General features: G+C 40.3%; 1 protein-coding gene across 1 annotated transcript in view; it reads left to right on the top strand.

The window, feature by feature from the left end:
* Positions 1 to 15,555, top strand: part of ERICH6 (glutamate rich 6) — a 29,455-nt gene extending 13,900 nt beyond the window's left edge. The window contains exons 9-14 of the mRNA XM_045503283.1: positions 804 to 874; positions 1,952 to 2,097; positions 4,581 to 4,666; positions 7,476 to 7,631; positions 10,756 to 10,984; positions 15,284 to 15,555. Coding sequence (XP_045359239.1) covers positions 804 to 874; positions 1,952 to 2,097; positions 4,581 to 4,666; positions 7,476 to 7,631; positions 10,756 to 10,984; positions 15,284 to 15,547 — 952 coding nt within the window. The 3' untranslated portion in view covers positions 15,548 to 15,555. The remainder of the gene's footprint in view (positions 1 to 803; positions 875 to 1,951; positions 2,098 to 4,580; positions 4,667 to 7,475; positions 7,632 to 10,755; positions 10,985 to 15,283) is intronic.
* Positions 15,556 to 16,076: the final 521 nt, after the last annotated feature.

Genomic DNA, 16,076 nt, shown 5'->3' on the forward strand with positions numbered 1-16,076 from the left:
AATTTGTTAAATAAAAATAAAATAAAATTCCTGGTAGATGTTATTGAGATTCAGAAGTTCCCGGAAACTCTGGAAACTTACCAATTCAAAGTAGAAATTTACCAGGGTGCCTGGTTGGCTCAGTCAGCGAAGTGTCTGACTCTTGATTTGGGCTGGGGTCGTGATCTCACGGTTGTGGGATCAAGCCCTGCATCAGGCTCTGTGCTGAGCATGGAGCCTGCTTAGGATTCTCTTCCTCCCTCCCTCTCTCTGCCCCTCCCCTGCTCGTGCTTTCTCTCTCTCTGAAAATAAATAAACATTTTTTAAAAATAAAAATAAAATAAAGTAGAAATTTACCAATTGTGGGGCGCCTGGGTGGCTCAGTCGGTTAAGCGTCTGACTTCGACTCAGGTCATGATCTCACGGTTCGTGGGTTTAAGCCCCACGTCGGGCTCTGTGCTGACAGCTCAGAGCCTGGAGCCTGTTTCGGATTCTGTGTCTCCCTCTCTCTCTGACCCTCCCCTGTTCATGTTCTGTCTCTCTCTGTCTCAAACATTAAAAAAATATTAAAAAAAAAAAAAAAAGAAATTTACCAGTTGCAAATTCTCAGGGCAATTTGGAATTCCCATATTGGAGAAGTTTGTTGAATTTGTTGCCTGAAGAGAGTAGAAACTTCTATGTATGGATTAAATGCCTGGATTCACAAGTAATAATAGATAAAAATAATAATGGATAGTATGCAAACAGTTAAAATTTGTACTAAAATTCTGTTTTAAACTTCAAACACATTTTGGATTTATACAGCATATTTTTTAATTTTGTAGAAAACAGGAGCAACAAATGGCCAGACAATTTGCACTAATGACAAATGAACAGACTAATTTATCTGAAGACGGTGAGTTCCTCAATGCTGGTGTTATGGGTCAGTTGTTCATCAGAAAGCTCAGATGTTTGACCAAAAGCTACAATTGGTATTTAAAAAAATATATTTAAAATGTTCATTTCAGTCAATGTAGCAGTTAAAATGGCTCAGAAAGGCTGGTGTTTCAGGTTTCTGGCTTTCGAAGTTTTTAGTCTTCAGCTTACTATTGTTATTGACCGAAATAAATTAGCAACATCTATAGAACACTTTACAGATAGCTGAAAAGAGCTTACTGAATTCATTGTCTCTTGGTTTATTAAGCACACATTCCCTTCTGTTTTCAAGCTGGGATATGGAAAAATCCGTCAAAAATAAACCGCAATTGTTTCCTCATATGTGGACCAGTATGGCTATAGTGTGGGTGAAACGGAAAGAGCACTGATTTTTAGAATCAAGTTCTTGATTTATGTACTTGCTTTTCTCCTTAGAGGCTGTCCGATTTGGGGCAAAGTATTTAATCTTTCTGAGCACAGGCTTCTCCTCTACCACTCAGAGCTATTGAAAAGTACTTAGAGGGGCGCCTGGGTGGCTCAGTAGGTTAAGTGGCTGACTCTTGATTCCAGCTCAGGCCATGATCTCATGGTTCGTGAGTTTGAACCCTGCATCGGGCTCCAACTGACAGTGCAGAGCCTGCTTGGGATTCTCTCTCTCTCTCTTTCTCTCTCTCTGCCCCTTCCATGCACTCTCTCAAAATAAATAAACTTAAAAACAAACAAAAAAAAAATTAAAAAAAAAAAGATACTTAGGAAAGACGGACATTTGTTTTGGTTTAAACTAAATCCCTGGTATAAAGTTCCTTAATATTCAAGTATTTCCTACTAAACACAAGGCCAGAAAGTTCCACTTAATGAAAATCATCATTCTTTGCTTAACAAGGGAATGTATTTTTTAACAAAAGAACACACTCACTTCAATTTAATGAAAAGCCTCATTTTTCTGCCATTAAAAGAAGTCTGATGAATCAATACATTTGTAATAAGGTTTGCAATTTCATTTTAGAAGAGAGGTTTTGGAAAATTTAAAACAAATATGTGATTCTTTTCCCATTAGAGCCAAAGCACTTAAAAACAATTTCTTACCAACTTTCCGTGGATATTCCAGAAAAAGAGCTATTTGATGACAGACTACTTGATTTCCAACTAGAAAACAGAAACATATCCATTGTTTGTTGTGATGCTAGAATAGCATGTGGAAAGGTAATTATCTTGCCTTTATTTTTTTTACTTGCTACTCTTTAAAATCAGTTTTACCTGAAGTTGTAAAAGCTGTCATAATGAATATAACAGGTTGGCTACATGACACATTTAACTCTTTGTCAAGAAGAAATGGTACAGATGTGGCTTTTTAACTTCTACTAGACTTTAAAACAATGCTTTTACATGTTTTATGGTAGTCTATTTTGGTTAAAGCCTTTTTATTTTAAAATGTGATTGTTGTACATTAAAAAATGTTTGGAATGCTTAAAAACTAAAAAAGAAGGGGAGAAATATCACCAAAACCTCAAGCACTTTCCCAAAATCATTGTTAATATTTCAATATGAACAAACTGGAGAACACCAAAGGAAAAAAAAACCTTAAAAGCAGCACAGAAAAAGAAATTCTGTTTATATTTAAAGGAAAAGAGTTAGAGGGCTGCCTGCGTGGCTCAGTTGGTTAAGCATCCCACTTTGGCTCAAGTCATGATCTCATGGTTCATGGGTTCGAGCCCTGTGTCAGGCTTTATGCTGACAGCTGCGAGCCTGGAGCCTGCTTCAGAGTCTGTGTCTCCCTCTCTCTCTGCCCCACCGCTCACACTCTTGTCTCCCTCTCTGTCTCAAAAATAATAAAACATTAAAAAAAAAATAGAGAAACTGTCAGATAACCTCCCAACAGCAACACTGGAAGTCAGAAGACAGTGGAATGTCTTAAAGAAAATAGTGGTCAATCCAGAAGTTGATAACCAGCTAACATATTTTTCAAGAAAATATGGCCCCCCAAAACACTGTCTGGTAAAGTCAAAGATAATTTGTCACTAGTAGCCCTTCATTAAAGGAAATTCTAAAGAATGTACTTTGTGTCACTGGATGGTCTGAGATTCAAGAAGGATGAAAAGAAAGTGGTACATAGTTTTTATGGATAAAACTAAAAGTTGGCTAATAAAACAACAATAATAATAGCTTGTGGCACTTCAAAAAACAGAAAAGAATAAAAATACATTTAAAAATAGTACATGATGGGAAATAGGTTAAATGTAATTATGGTACTATAAAGCCCTTGGTTTGGGAGAAGGGCAAATATTAAAGCTTAACTTCAGACTTTGATAAATTAAGTTTGCTTGCTGAAATTTCTAGAGTAGCCAGAAAAAATAACAGAAGCAGAGAGTAGAAGTTCCAAATGCATAGAGACAGAACAGAAAATAGGATTATATATTTTAATTACCCCCCCTCCAAAAGACAAAATTGCATAAGGGAAAAAAAACACATAACAGGGAACATATAGAAAATATCAAGGAATGTTAGTAATTATATGTAAATAGACTAAATATTCCAGTTAATAGACAAAGAATGTCAGATTAGTTCTTTTTTTAGGGAAAAAATTCCAACTAGACAGTTTATAAGAGACACATCTAAAATATAAGGATACAAGAAGATTATAAATAAAAATGATATATCATGAAAATATTAAAGAGTATTACTAGAGATAAAGAAGATTACTTCATAATGGTAAAAGTTTTAATCCACCAGGAAGATACAACATTACAAAATATTTTTCCCAGTTTAAGATAGGCTCAAAATATGTAAAGCAAAATTTCACAAGAGGAAAAACTTTTAAATCCATAATTATAATGGGATATTTTAGCCTACCTGTCTCAAAAATTGCAAGGGTTATTAGATAAAAAAAGTAGTAATACAATAGAATATTTGAACAATCCATGTAATAAATTTGACCTAATATTTATGGATTGAAAGATTAAATATTTTAAAGATGACATCCTTCCCAAATTGATTTTTACATCCAATGCAACTGCAGTCTGTTGAAGTATAATTTATATACAGTAAGATTCACCTTTTTCGGATGTACAGCTCTATGAATTTTGGCAGTTATGTAGCCACTACTACAATCAGTATATTGAATCTTTCCATTGGGCAAGAGCTGGTTTGTAATCTCCTGTTTTGTTTTTACAGTAAGATGTGAATAAGGTAAAAATTAAAAAAAAAAAAAATTCAAACAGGTATGTAATGTCAGATCCCTGCCTGAGAACTTTTATCAAGTTATCTGCAGGGGTTAGGAATACTCTTTAATGATTCCTAAGGATTATTCCCGGTCACTGTTGCAGGGCCAAACATTTATTTATTTAAAAAAAATTTTTTAATGTTTATTTTATTTTAGAGGGAGAGAGACAGAGCGTGAGTGGGGAAGGGGCATAGAGAGGGAGATACAGACTCTGAAGGAGGCTCCAGGCTCTGAGCTGTCAACACAGAGACTGACACAGGGCTCAAACCCATGAATCACAAGATCATGACCTGAGCCGAAGTCAGACGCTTACCCAGCTGAGCCACCCAGGTGTCCCCCAAAAATTTAAATTAAGAAAAACTTTGTATCACTGTCTAGCAAGCAAAGGATGCTTGTTACTATCATAATTGATGTGTTATATCTGGAACAATTAATGGTTAAGGGTCCTTTCATTTTTCATGGTCAGATCATGAGGAATGAGCTCTTAGAGAAGCACTACAAACATGGGAGCAAGTTTCTGACTTCATTTCCAGATGGAACAACACAAATATTGTATCCTTTCAACAAGTTATTTTTATTAGTTTTATTTCTTTACAAAAATGATATAGAAAAAATATATAGAAAACTATAAAGAAAAAAATAGTTATACCCCAAATCCCACCACCCAATGAAAAGCTATTAACATCTTATATAACTTTCCTATTTCTTTCTATGAGCATATATATATATATTTCATTTTTATTTATTTATTTTTGAGACATAGAGTGTGTAAACAAGCAGGGGAGGGGCAGAAAGAGAGGGAGACACAGAATCTGAAGCAGGCTCCAGGCTCTGAGCTGTCAGCACAGAGCCCAATGTGGGGCTTGAACCCACAAACTGTGAGATTATGACCTGAGCCAAAGCTGGACGCTCAATTGACTGAGCCACCCAGGTGCCCCTATATAATTCTTTAAAAATCAATTCTTCAACTAGCTATTCATATTTTATAACTTTCCCTTTCTGCATAATATGTAATAATGTTATGAGTATATAATATGCAATAAATATAGAGATACACCGCCATTTTTATAACCATAAAGTATTTAATAATGGGGATGTATTATAATTCATTTAACCTAACCACAAAGGTTGTTTCACTTTTTTTTTTTTTTTTTGCTACTATATACAACAGCTAAATGAACAGCTTTGTGCAGACTTCTTTGTGTACTTATCACTTATTTCCTTGAATTAAATGCCTAGATGCCTAGGGGTAGAAATTCTGGGTAAGAAATTACAGATATTTGGGGCGCCTGGCTGGCCTAGTCAGTAGAGCATTTGACTCTGTATCTCAGGGATGCGAGTTCAAACCCCACATTGGGTGTAGAGGTTACTTAAACACATACACACACAAACAAAAAACCTAAAGAAATCTGAATAAATTATTAAAAAAAGAAATTACAGGCATTTTAAAACTTTGGTAGACTTTCTCCCCCCAGAAAATATGTACCGATTTACACATCTGTGAGCAGCACATTATTTTTTAGTACAAAAATTCAGTATCTGTTTTATGAAATGCTAAGTGATTCATCACTTGAACTTCTGCCTGATGGCCAAGCCATTTGCTATTCTGACATAAAGGCCATTTAATACTTTCAGGAAAGTAAAAAACAAACAAAACTATAAAATGAGGTGGGCTTTGTGGTGACTAAAGGCCCCAATTTTTAGGAGAAAGTCATGTTTAGTCATAGTTTCCTAAAAGTCTAGTCAAATCCCAATAATCAACCAGAAAAATAAACTTTCATGTCATAGGAATTATAATGAAGTTTTAGTCTGTAGGCCCTATGAGAAAGAGTGTAAGTTTTGTTTTAAATAAATACATTTAAATAAATACAGTACATTTTAAATAAATCCCCCCTTCTTTTATTATTATTATCAGTTAATTCCCTGGCTTTAATTCTTGAAGGCCATGGCTGCTTTTCAAAATGATTCAGAGTCAATCTTGTGTTTACTTCACCTCCGGGCTTCTGATCAGCTTAGATAGGACTGAGTATTAACGGTAAATTATCCTCAGTAGACTTTATTCTTTTTGATGCTATTGTAAATGGAATTATTTTCTTAATTACACTTTCAGAATGTTCACTGCTAGTATACAGAAATACAATTTATTTTTATATGTTGGTCTTGTAGCCTACAACCCTGCCGAACTTGTTTGTTCTAATATATTGTTTTGTGGATTCCTTTGGATTTTCTTTTTTTTTTTTTTTATTTTTTATTTTTTCAACGTTTATTTATTTTTGGGACAGAGAGAGACAGAGCATGAACGGGGGAGAGGCAGAGAGAGAGGGAGACACAGAACCGGAAACAGGCTCCAGGCTCTGAGCCATCAGCCCAGAGCCCGACGCAGGGCTCGAACTCACGTACCGCGAGATCGTGACCTGGCTGAAGTCGGATGCTTAACCGACTGCGCCACCCAGGCGCCCCCCTTTGGATTTTCTAAATACAAGAGCATGTCATCTGCAAACAAAGTTTTACATCTTTCATTTGCAATCTGGATGCCATTCATTTCTTTTTCTTGCATAAAATTTCCCTGGTTAGAACATTTAGTGTAATGTTGAATAGAAGTGGGGAGAATGGACATTTTTGTTTAGTTACTGATCTTAGCAGGAAATCAGTCTTTCACCATTAAGTATGATGTTAGCTGTGGGTTTTTGTTAGACACTCTATTAGATTGAGGAGTCTCCCTTTCATTCCTAGTTCACTGAGTTGTTATCATGAAAAGGTGTAAGTTTTTGTCAAATGCTTTTTTTTCTTTAAAAAAAATTTTTTTTAATGTTTATTTATTCTTGAGACAGAGACAGAGCATGAACAGGGGAGGGGCAGGGAGAGAGGGAGACACAGAATCTGAAACAGGCTCCAGGCTCTGAGCTGTCAGCATAGAGCCCGACGCAGGGCTCGAACACACCAACTATGAGATCATGACATGAGCTGAAGTTGGACACTTAACTGACTGAGCCACCCAGGTGCCCCTCAAATGCTCTTTCTGTGTATACTGAGATGATTTTTTTTCTTTTTATTCTATCAATATAGTATATTTCATTGATGGATTTTTAGATGTTAAGCCAACCTTGCATTCCTGGGATAAATTCCTCTTTATCTAATACTATATAATCCTTTTTATATGTCACTGGATTCCATTTACCAGTATTTTGTTGAGGATTTTTGTGTCTTGTAAATATACTTTGATCCCATAAAAAGCATAAAATCCTTTTTGTAATAACAGTAACTCCCATTCTAGGATGGTTTCAAAGGGCTCTCTCATAAATTTATACCCAGAATAGTCAAGGACCATTAGAACAACTCAAATAACCTTATCTAATCTCAGCTACCCATCTGGAAACCTAGCCATCATCCGAGTGCCCAACAAAATAAATGGCTTCACTTGTATAGTCCAAGAAGACATGCTCACTGAGCCTGCAATTTTAGCATTGCTAGATTCTTCTGGCAGAATTTCCTGCTATCATCCCAATGGAAATGTCTGGTAGGCTTCTAAGTTTCTCTTGCTGCCATTTGGCTGGGGCGGGGGAGGGGGGCGGTGGGGGTGTTGTGAAATTTTATTTTTTCTTTTATTTTTCCCAACTCTATTGAGATATAATTGACATTCAACATTGTGTAAGTTAAAGGCATAAAATGTGTTGATTTGATATACTTGATATATTTCAAAATGATTATCCCATTGCATTATCTAACATCTCCATCACATCACATAATTACCATTTCTTTTTTGTGTTGAGAACATTTAAGATACACTCTCTTAGCAAGTTTCAAGTATATATACAGTATTACTAGCTATAATCTCTATGTTGTACATTAAATCCCTAGAACTTATTCATCTTATAACTAGAAGCTTTCTTTTTCCTTTGAAATGATAAGAATGGCTTTAAGATTTATTTAAGTTAGTCTTTGGCAGTAATGTTCAACTCAGAGAAATTTTTTATTTATGTCATTCCATTTGCTTCCCAGTGGAAAAATCCCAGGCAACTATGTAAAACAAAGCTCATCATATTCTTTCTATAAACAGCAAGAAACATGAACTATATGATTTCAATATTAGAAAAAAACTCTCAATAAACTATATGGTCACCCTAAGGATTTGGGATATGAATCTAGTGATCTTCCTAGAGCCTGTGCCCTGATAATGTTATACTGACTCATCTATGGAAATAATTTACAATGGATAGCTGCTACACTGTGTTGTTATAGTTTGTGTTTGTGTGTGTGTGTGTTATTATAATTTGAGATATATTTGTAACTGTTCCTATATTCCTATAGCCACAACCAACAATAACATACAAACAAAATCTCTAAAGAAATTAAGATCCTGATCCAATTTTGACCTACTAACTTATATACTCTATGACTTCACATTATTTCATTTAACCTGAAAAAATGAAATTTGGGTCTTAATTTCATTTATTTTTATTTTTTTAATATTTATTTATTTGTGAGGGAGAGATAGCGTATGAGCAGGGGAGGGGCACAGAGGGAGACACAGAATCCCAAGCAGGATCCAGGCTCTGAGCTGTCAGCACAGAGCCCGATATGGGGCTCAAACCCACAAACTGGGAGAATATGACCTGAGCTGATGTCAGATGCTTAACTGACTGAGCCATCCAGGCTGACCTTCAAATGCAGTTCAAACTCTTTGAGTTTTCAGAAAGAGATATTCTCCCCCCTTTAAATTATTTACAGGAATAGCAATCTCATCTTGAGAAATTCTGTCAGTAATTGACAAAATTTGGACGTTCTGCCAGTATTTGAGAAACTTAGGACATTTGTGTTTTTTTTTTTTAATTCTTTTTTTTAATGTTTATTTATTTTTGACAGAGACAGAATGCGAGTGGGTTAGGGGCAGAGAGAGAGGGAGACACAGAACCTGAAACAGGCTCCAGGCTGTCAGCTGTCAGCACAGAGCCCAATGCGGGGCTCGAACTCACGAGCTGTGAGATCATGACCTGAGCCGAAGTTGGACGCTCAATCGACTGAGCCACCCAGGTGCCCCTGTGTTTTTTAAGTCCAAAGCAGCACTCAGTCCATTATCCCTATTTGTATTACTGGAGAATTTCTACTCATCCTTCCGGGTTCAATAGCGATGCCTTATTACGTTTGGTGAGGTACTGTATTGTCACCAAATATTCATTGGTTTCTAGGACTTTTCCCTTGTCTGTGAAGTCCCCTGATCCAGCAGCTCAATTCCTGGTGCTCTGATGGAACTTCCACATCCTCTCACAGACCCCTTCTAGCTGCCTCTTGTGCAGCAAGCCCATCCCCCTGCTGGACCGATGTTCTTTGCTTTATGTTTTTTAATTATTTTTTAACATTTATTCATTTTTGAGAGCCAGAGAAAGAGAGAGAGAGAGAGCACAAGCAGAGGTGGGGTAGAAAGAGAGGGAGACACAGAATCTGAAGCAGGCTCCAGGCCCTGAGCTGTCAGCACAGAGCCTGACGTGGGGTCAAACTCATGAACTATGAGATCATGACCTGAGCGGAAGTTGGACGTTTAACTGACTGAGCCGCCCAGGTGCCCCTAGAAGGATGTTCTTTGAAGCCACATTCTGAATCCTTACCACTACCAGCATGTGTCTGCACTCACAGAATATTTATCAAATGAACAATCTATGTAAATAATTTTAGCCAAATATTATTTTCATCCCCATTTCGAGATGAAACCAAGCCTTCCTCCTCCCAGATACAGTAAGATAATTACCTCAATTTCTCATTTGCACTTTTGTTATTAGATCACTACCACTAATCAATAGTGGGGAAAGAAGATGTTAGTTATCTTACTCTAGGGGCCGTCATGGCCAACTCATCTAGTTAAAAAAATAATAATTTGTTATCAAATTCAGCCAACTCTCTAAATACCCAGAGCTCAAGAAAGGGGTGGTGATCCAAGTTGGAAGAAGGTGAGAGAGCATGAGGTAGAAGGGCAGTCATTAGTGCCACCAGATCGCACACTTGGTCAGGCTTGATATGTATGTAATGACGTAAAATGTAGTGTCCACTGTGCTAAGAGACTGGAGAGGCCCCATTAGTCTAACTCCCACCTTGTGCTCCATCACAGGGCTTTTCAGCTGCGCTCTGAGCCATCTCAGAGATGTTCCCCGAGCCACTCCTGCCCACACCCGGCCCTGATGAGAGCCCTCCTGGAAGGACTCCGGGCTCCCAGGTGCTGGGTACTACGAAAACACACCCATCCTGTACTGAGGCCAACTAGGCCTTCCCCCGCTGCTCTGCATTTCGTCCTGGAGAAAATCCAAGCACTGTTCTTCTCCCCTCTTTCAGGGATCGCCTAGTGTCCTGTATGTCTGCTCGTCCAGACTAATCCTTTCCTGCTTCCCCTTCATTCTTCCCAGCGCATAGTTTTCCAGACCCCTTTACTATCCTGGTTCTGCCTTTTGGACCCAGTCTGGACCCACTACTTCAAATTAGCATAAAATTCAGTGGCGGTATCACCATGCCAAAGGTTACCTGCGGTTTTGCACTCTCCATACGCTACTGGCTAGCATGAACTGTAGCTCCCCTTGGCCAGCAAGTGACAGGGCTAATTTCAAGGTTGGATCATAACGTTATCGTTTATAATTTTTAATTTCCTTTCTGCCCAGGGTATACATCAATATCTTGGGAGGTCAATATTCAGATCAAGCTGGCAACAGAGTAAGGGCTTGGAATTGGTCCAGTTCTGCCCCTACCTCACCCTTTGTGTCATTTAAACCTGTCTTTCTGGCTTTGAATCATTACATTGGAGTTCGCATCTTAGAACAAGACAAGATTTCAATCGCCTTTCTGGCAATGGGCCAACAGGCAAGAATCAGTGTCGGGACCAAAGTGAAGGTAGGTACATTTTTGAAAACAGTTCAAAGCACTTAGAATAATAAGAGTAAATGGCTTTTGTCGGTGTTATTACTCAGATTATACTTGCGTGTAATCTACGGCCTATTAAGAGTTTTGGAATTCGATGAAAAAAAAACACATAGTGAAAATTTCAGGTGGAGATGAGGCAGCCTTATTGTTTGTTCTTCAGAAATTCCTTTTAGTTCACACTTAGATCCAACTAACATTTACTGTGTTTACTCTGAGACCAAGTAGTGTTGCTTTGGGGGTTTGGTTTTAGGGTTTTGTACTGTGTTTGTTTCTCCACTGTGCTATAGTAGAAAGCCCTGGACCGAGTCAGGAGACCTGGGTTCTCACCATGTGCAAGACCACACATACGTGCCATCTCCTTGGAGACGCTTCCCAGACCTCCTAGTCCTTTGCCCAATCATGGCCTTCTCTGGGTCGTGCACGTACTGCCCTTGGTCCCTATGCTCACTGAACCGTGCTGCCTTACCTGCCCTTATGGCTGCCTTTCCTACTGGATGGTGAGCTCCGGAAGCACAAAATCTCTGCCTTACTGATTCCTCTATCCTACCCAGGGCACGGCTCAGAGGACATGCTCAGTGACTGGCAATGGTTAATATCCTGGTCTTCGGGTTACGGCGATGTAGTTTCATACCTCAACCTTGCCACTTAGCTTAGTGGGTGAACTTGAACTTCACGGCCCTTCTCTATTAGATGTGGATAATGCTTCCCACCAAATAGATGGCTGTGAAGATTCAAAGGGAATGCAAAGTACTTGGTGTGGTGCTTGGCACCAACAAAGTACTCAGAAAATGATAGCTCTGTTAGTCAATTATACCTCAATAAAGCTGAAATGTAGATAGATATAAAGAGATCTATGGGGGACACTGGGTGGCTCAGTCGGGTAAGTATCCGGCTTCAGCTCAGGTCATGATCTTGCAGTTTGTGGGTTTGAGCCCTGCATCAGTGCAGACCCTGCTTGGGATCTTCCTTCTCCCTCTGTCTCTCTGCCCCCCTCCCACTGGTGCGTGCTCCCAGGCTCTCGCTCCCTCCCAAAAAGAAACATTCAAAAGTATGTATTTATAAAAAGAGAGATCTATGTAGCATATCTAGTGTGCGGCTCCAAACACGCCCCTTCACCTCTGAGGCCTTTCATTTCATCAATGATTAAAGGAAGAGATTGCTCCAGACCTCAAAGGTGTTGTCAACCTCTAAAAATTCTACACTTCTCGGTAAGTGGAAACAGGACCTCCCTATTCAGTACAGGCAGGCCTATCTCATCCACACCAAACAGAAGGGAGACTTCAGATCCAGCCAACAGGGACTGAGGATCTACGAAGTGCTCAGCACTATCCCCGCCACTTGCCATCAGTCCGGCCACCGCAGTCAGCTGTTCAGGCTCCCAACTATCCAGCGGCTTCTAATCCTACTCAGAGTAAAAGCCAAGGTCCTAGAAGAGACCTGCAATCCTGTACAGGCTCTGGACTTCCTTAATGTTCCCTCTGTTCTGCTCTCTCCTCCCTCGGCGTGCATCAGCCACGCTGGCCTTCTCACTGTTCCTCAACAACACCAGGCATATCCCTGCCACAGGGCTTTTGCACCTGCTCTTCCCTCAACCTAAAACACCCCTCCCCTACTTAGCACACAGCTGCTGCGCCACTTCTTTCAGGTTTCTGTTCAGAGTCCTCTCTCCAGCACCCAATCTAAACTAGTAGCGCCTCCTCCCCACCCCCACCCTGCCCTCTCTGTGCCTCTCTGGCTGTATGGAGTCCTCTGGTTTTCTTTCCCTTCTAAATAGTTTGTCCTATCTACTTTGGTTTCTTCAACTCCGTAGTTAATTGCATTTTCAAATAGATTTTTACAATTTGCCATCCTTCTCTTGTTCATTTCTACATGATCAAGGAACATGGCTTGCACTGTTTTCCCTGCTGTTCGAAATGTATTGATCATTTTTATTGGTGGCCGAGTCCAGAATTTTTGTGACTGTTCCATGTATATTCGACCCCCCCAAAAAGTGCACTGTTGTCACAAGCTTGTGTATGTCTAATGGTCCCCTTGACACTTCTCTATCCTTTTCTTTTTATATTATTGGCTTACTTCTGAGCAACGTATGAAAGATGATTGCGAACTTGTTCATTTCTCCCACTATTCCTATCCGGTTTTGCTTTCTGTATCTTTAGAAATATAGGTTAGGAAATTACAGATGCTGACCATCTTCCTGGGGTTTTCCTCGCTTATTTGCTCTTCGGCTGCGCCCATTATGTGAGTCAGTGTATCAGTGAAGGTTTTTCTTTTTGACAACAACAACAACAAAACGGTAACATTATCAATAGGTGTTATTCCCAATTTCCCTCCTGGTGACCTTTGCCTTAATGCTATTCTACATGGTGTTAAATTGCTACACCTGCTTTCTTTTTAGTTAGCATTTGCTTGGTGCATTTTTTTTTCATTCTTTGATTTTCAGTGTTTTTATACAGTTTTAGACGCGTCTCTTGCAAACAGTATATAACTGGATTTCGTTGTTTTCCTCAGCCTATTAGACTCAATCTCTTAATACATTGTATTTTAATGGTCACTCTAAAATTGTTAACACATCTTTTTTTTTCTATGTGCATAGAATTTCCAAGTCTTCTAGTTATTTCTTCTCTTTGACAACCGTTCTCTCAAAGTCCTCAGAAAATATTAACCATATATATTCCAAAGCCTCCCTCTGGCTACGAATGCTGTCTCCTTGAGTATTAGTATCCCTTATAAGTAAATCTGTCCTCTCTTTCATGGCCTCAATTTTCTTCAGATATTTGTGTTCATTTTGTAATTGAGGATCCTGGCTTTCCCGCATGTTCTGCTTACTGAAGTTAGTTTGTGGGGACTGTGGGAAAGTAGATGTACTGCAGAGGGGCAGAAGGCTGGCCCCAGTGCCAGACTTCCAGCCCCAGCCTGGGGGCGCCATGGTTCAACGTGGAGGGCGAGGTGAGGGCTGGCTCCCAACTGGTCATCCTAATATTTACCTCAGGGCCCCTCCTGCTTCTCACTTTTATTAACGTTGATCTCAGATTGTGTGTGTTTTGGGTTAGTGGTTTCATTTGGTCATTTATCTCTCTGTGGATATGGTCCTGTTTGCTTTATGATTTTCAGGAATTCAATAAGATTATTCCTGCTGATCAAATTCTTTTCTATTTCCTTTTTAAAAATTTTTTTATTTAAAAAAACGTTTTTTAATGTTTGTTTATTTTTGAGAGAGAGAGAGAGAGAGACAGAACACGAGCGAGGGAGACACAGAATCCGAAGCAGGCTCCAGGCTCTGAGCCGTCAGCACAGAGCCTGACGCGGAGTTCGAACTCATAACCCGCAAGATCATGACCCAAGCTGAAGTCGGACACTTAAACGACTGAGCCACCCAGGCGCCCCAAAAATCTTTCCTATTTCCTATAGCCATTGTTGATTTACTCTCTTAAAAAGTTTTCTGTCATCTTCTGGAATTTCGGATTGAAGGGAAGTTAAAAATGCTGGTCCATTCCTGTTATTCATCCATCTCATATTGCTCTGTCCCTCCCTCCCTCCTTACCTTCTGATGCAGGGAGGGATGAAAATGCTGTGAGTTCTTGTATCCCTTGCAGGTAAGTGGTCACTCTGCTTGCAGAACGTAGCAGTTCAGCTTGTATTTAGCCCACCCACTGAGGCCGGCCCTGAATCCAGGCCCTGGAAACATTCAGGCAAGACCGTCCTACAGAGCCATTTCCCTACCTGCCGCTGCAAGGAGACCATCAGCCTGAATCACCAAAGGCTGTGAGGAGGGGTCACGGAGAGATTAATGTGGAATGGCCTCCTGGTGGGAGGGGCACGTTCTGGAAGGAAAGGAATTTCAGCCATCCGGGTCCTTCTTGAAAACTCGGCTCAGCTGCTACCTTCTCTGAGGAAGGCTGCCCACTCAGTGCCTTTCCTAGCTCCAGTCCAGCACGGACCATGCTCTCCCCACGGGGCATCTCCCGGGGAAGGGACTGTGTTTGCGGCATCTTTGTGCTCTCCTCAGCATATGCTCATAAATTACTTGCATAAGTTGTAAGCCCTTGAAAGTACCCAAATTCTATGTGCTCTGGCCTGCTCTGGTCTCTCATATCTCCACAGCATTTCAGCCCCTTCCTCCTCCGGGTTAGAATAACACCACCACGGCCCCCTTGTGTAGCTAACGAGACTCGAGGGATTCCAACTCCAAATTAGTACCACCCCACACCTCCTCCTGCCTCCCAGTTTCCACAGATGGACCCTGAGCTTCTCTTTCTCTGTGCTGAAAAGCTACCTAACCCTGAGGAGATTCCAGTTCTCCGATACCTGAATGGGGATGACCTTCTTCTGCTGGCCCATTTGATAAAGATTCGACGCCTGTTCCACAAACTTGAAGGATGTGTGAATTTCCCCTCCAGCCAGGTTTGGGAAAAGCTGAAGCTACCTTCCTACCTGTCTTCACTTTCTCTAAAACTAATTGCCCTTTGTCACAATTCCGGTGTAAAGCAAGATACAATAAGAACAATAGCGGCTATAATAAACGAAAATATTTAATGCTGGCACTCCCATTTGTTTTGTTTTTCGGGGGGAGGGTGTGTGTGCGAGATTTCAAGTAAGTGTAAGGACCAGGAAATACCAAGAAATACGCTCTATTATACATTTAGAATACCGGCCGAGTCATCACTGGCTTACATCTGTAGTTGGAAAACGAAATCCGCTCTTCAGGACGCCAGAGGAGGAGCAAATGAGCATCAGTGTCCATTCTCGGTTAGAGTTCTGTCAGGAAGACGGAGAGCAGGAGGATCCGATGGCTCCCAAACCTCCAGGCAGGCTCAGGAAGTGAAGGTCAAGGAGAACCCCTGCTGACCTCCGGGCAATCTGGGAGTGAAGGAGTCTCGGGAAGCCGTGAAGCCAACAGCACCAAAGTGAGAGGCAGGAGCTCTTCGGGCAGGCTGCAGCCTCACCCAGGAGCGCAGGGTCACAAAGTGCCATTTACCCCACGGGCGCCCCGCCTGCTGTCAGCCAGGCTGCTGCTTCTCTCCCACCTAGCAAACCTCAGGTCTCTCCCCAGAAGTCAACAGAG

The sequence above is a fragment of the Leopardus geoffroyi genome, chromosome C2, assembly GCF_018350155.1.
Source record: "Leopardus geoffroyi isolate Oge1 chromosome C2, O.geoffroyi_Oge1_pat1.0, whole genome shotgun sequence".
Taxonomy (NCBI): domain Eukaryota; kingdom Metazoa; phylum Chordata; class Mammalia; order Carnivora; family Felidae; genus Leopardus; species Leopardus geoffroyi.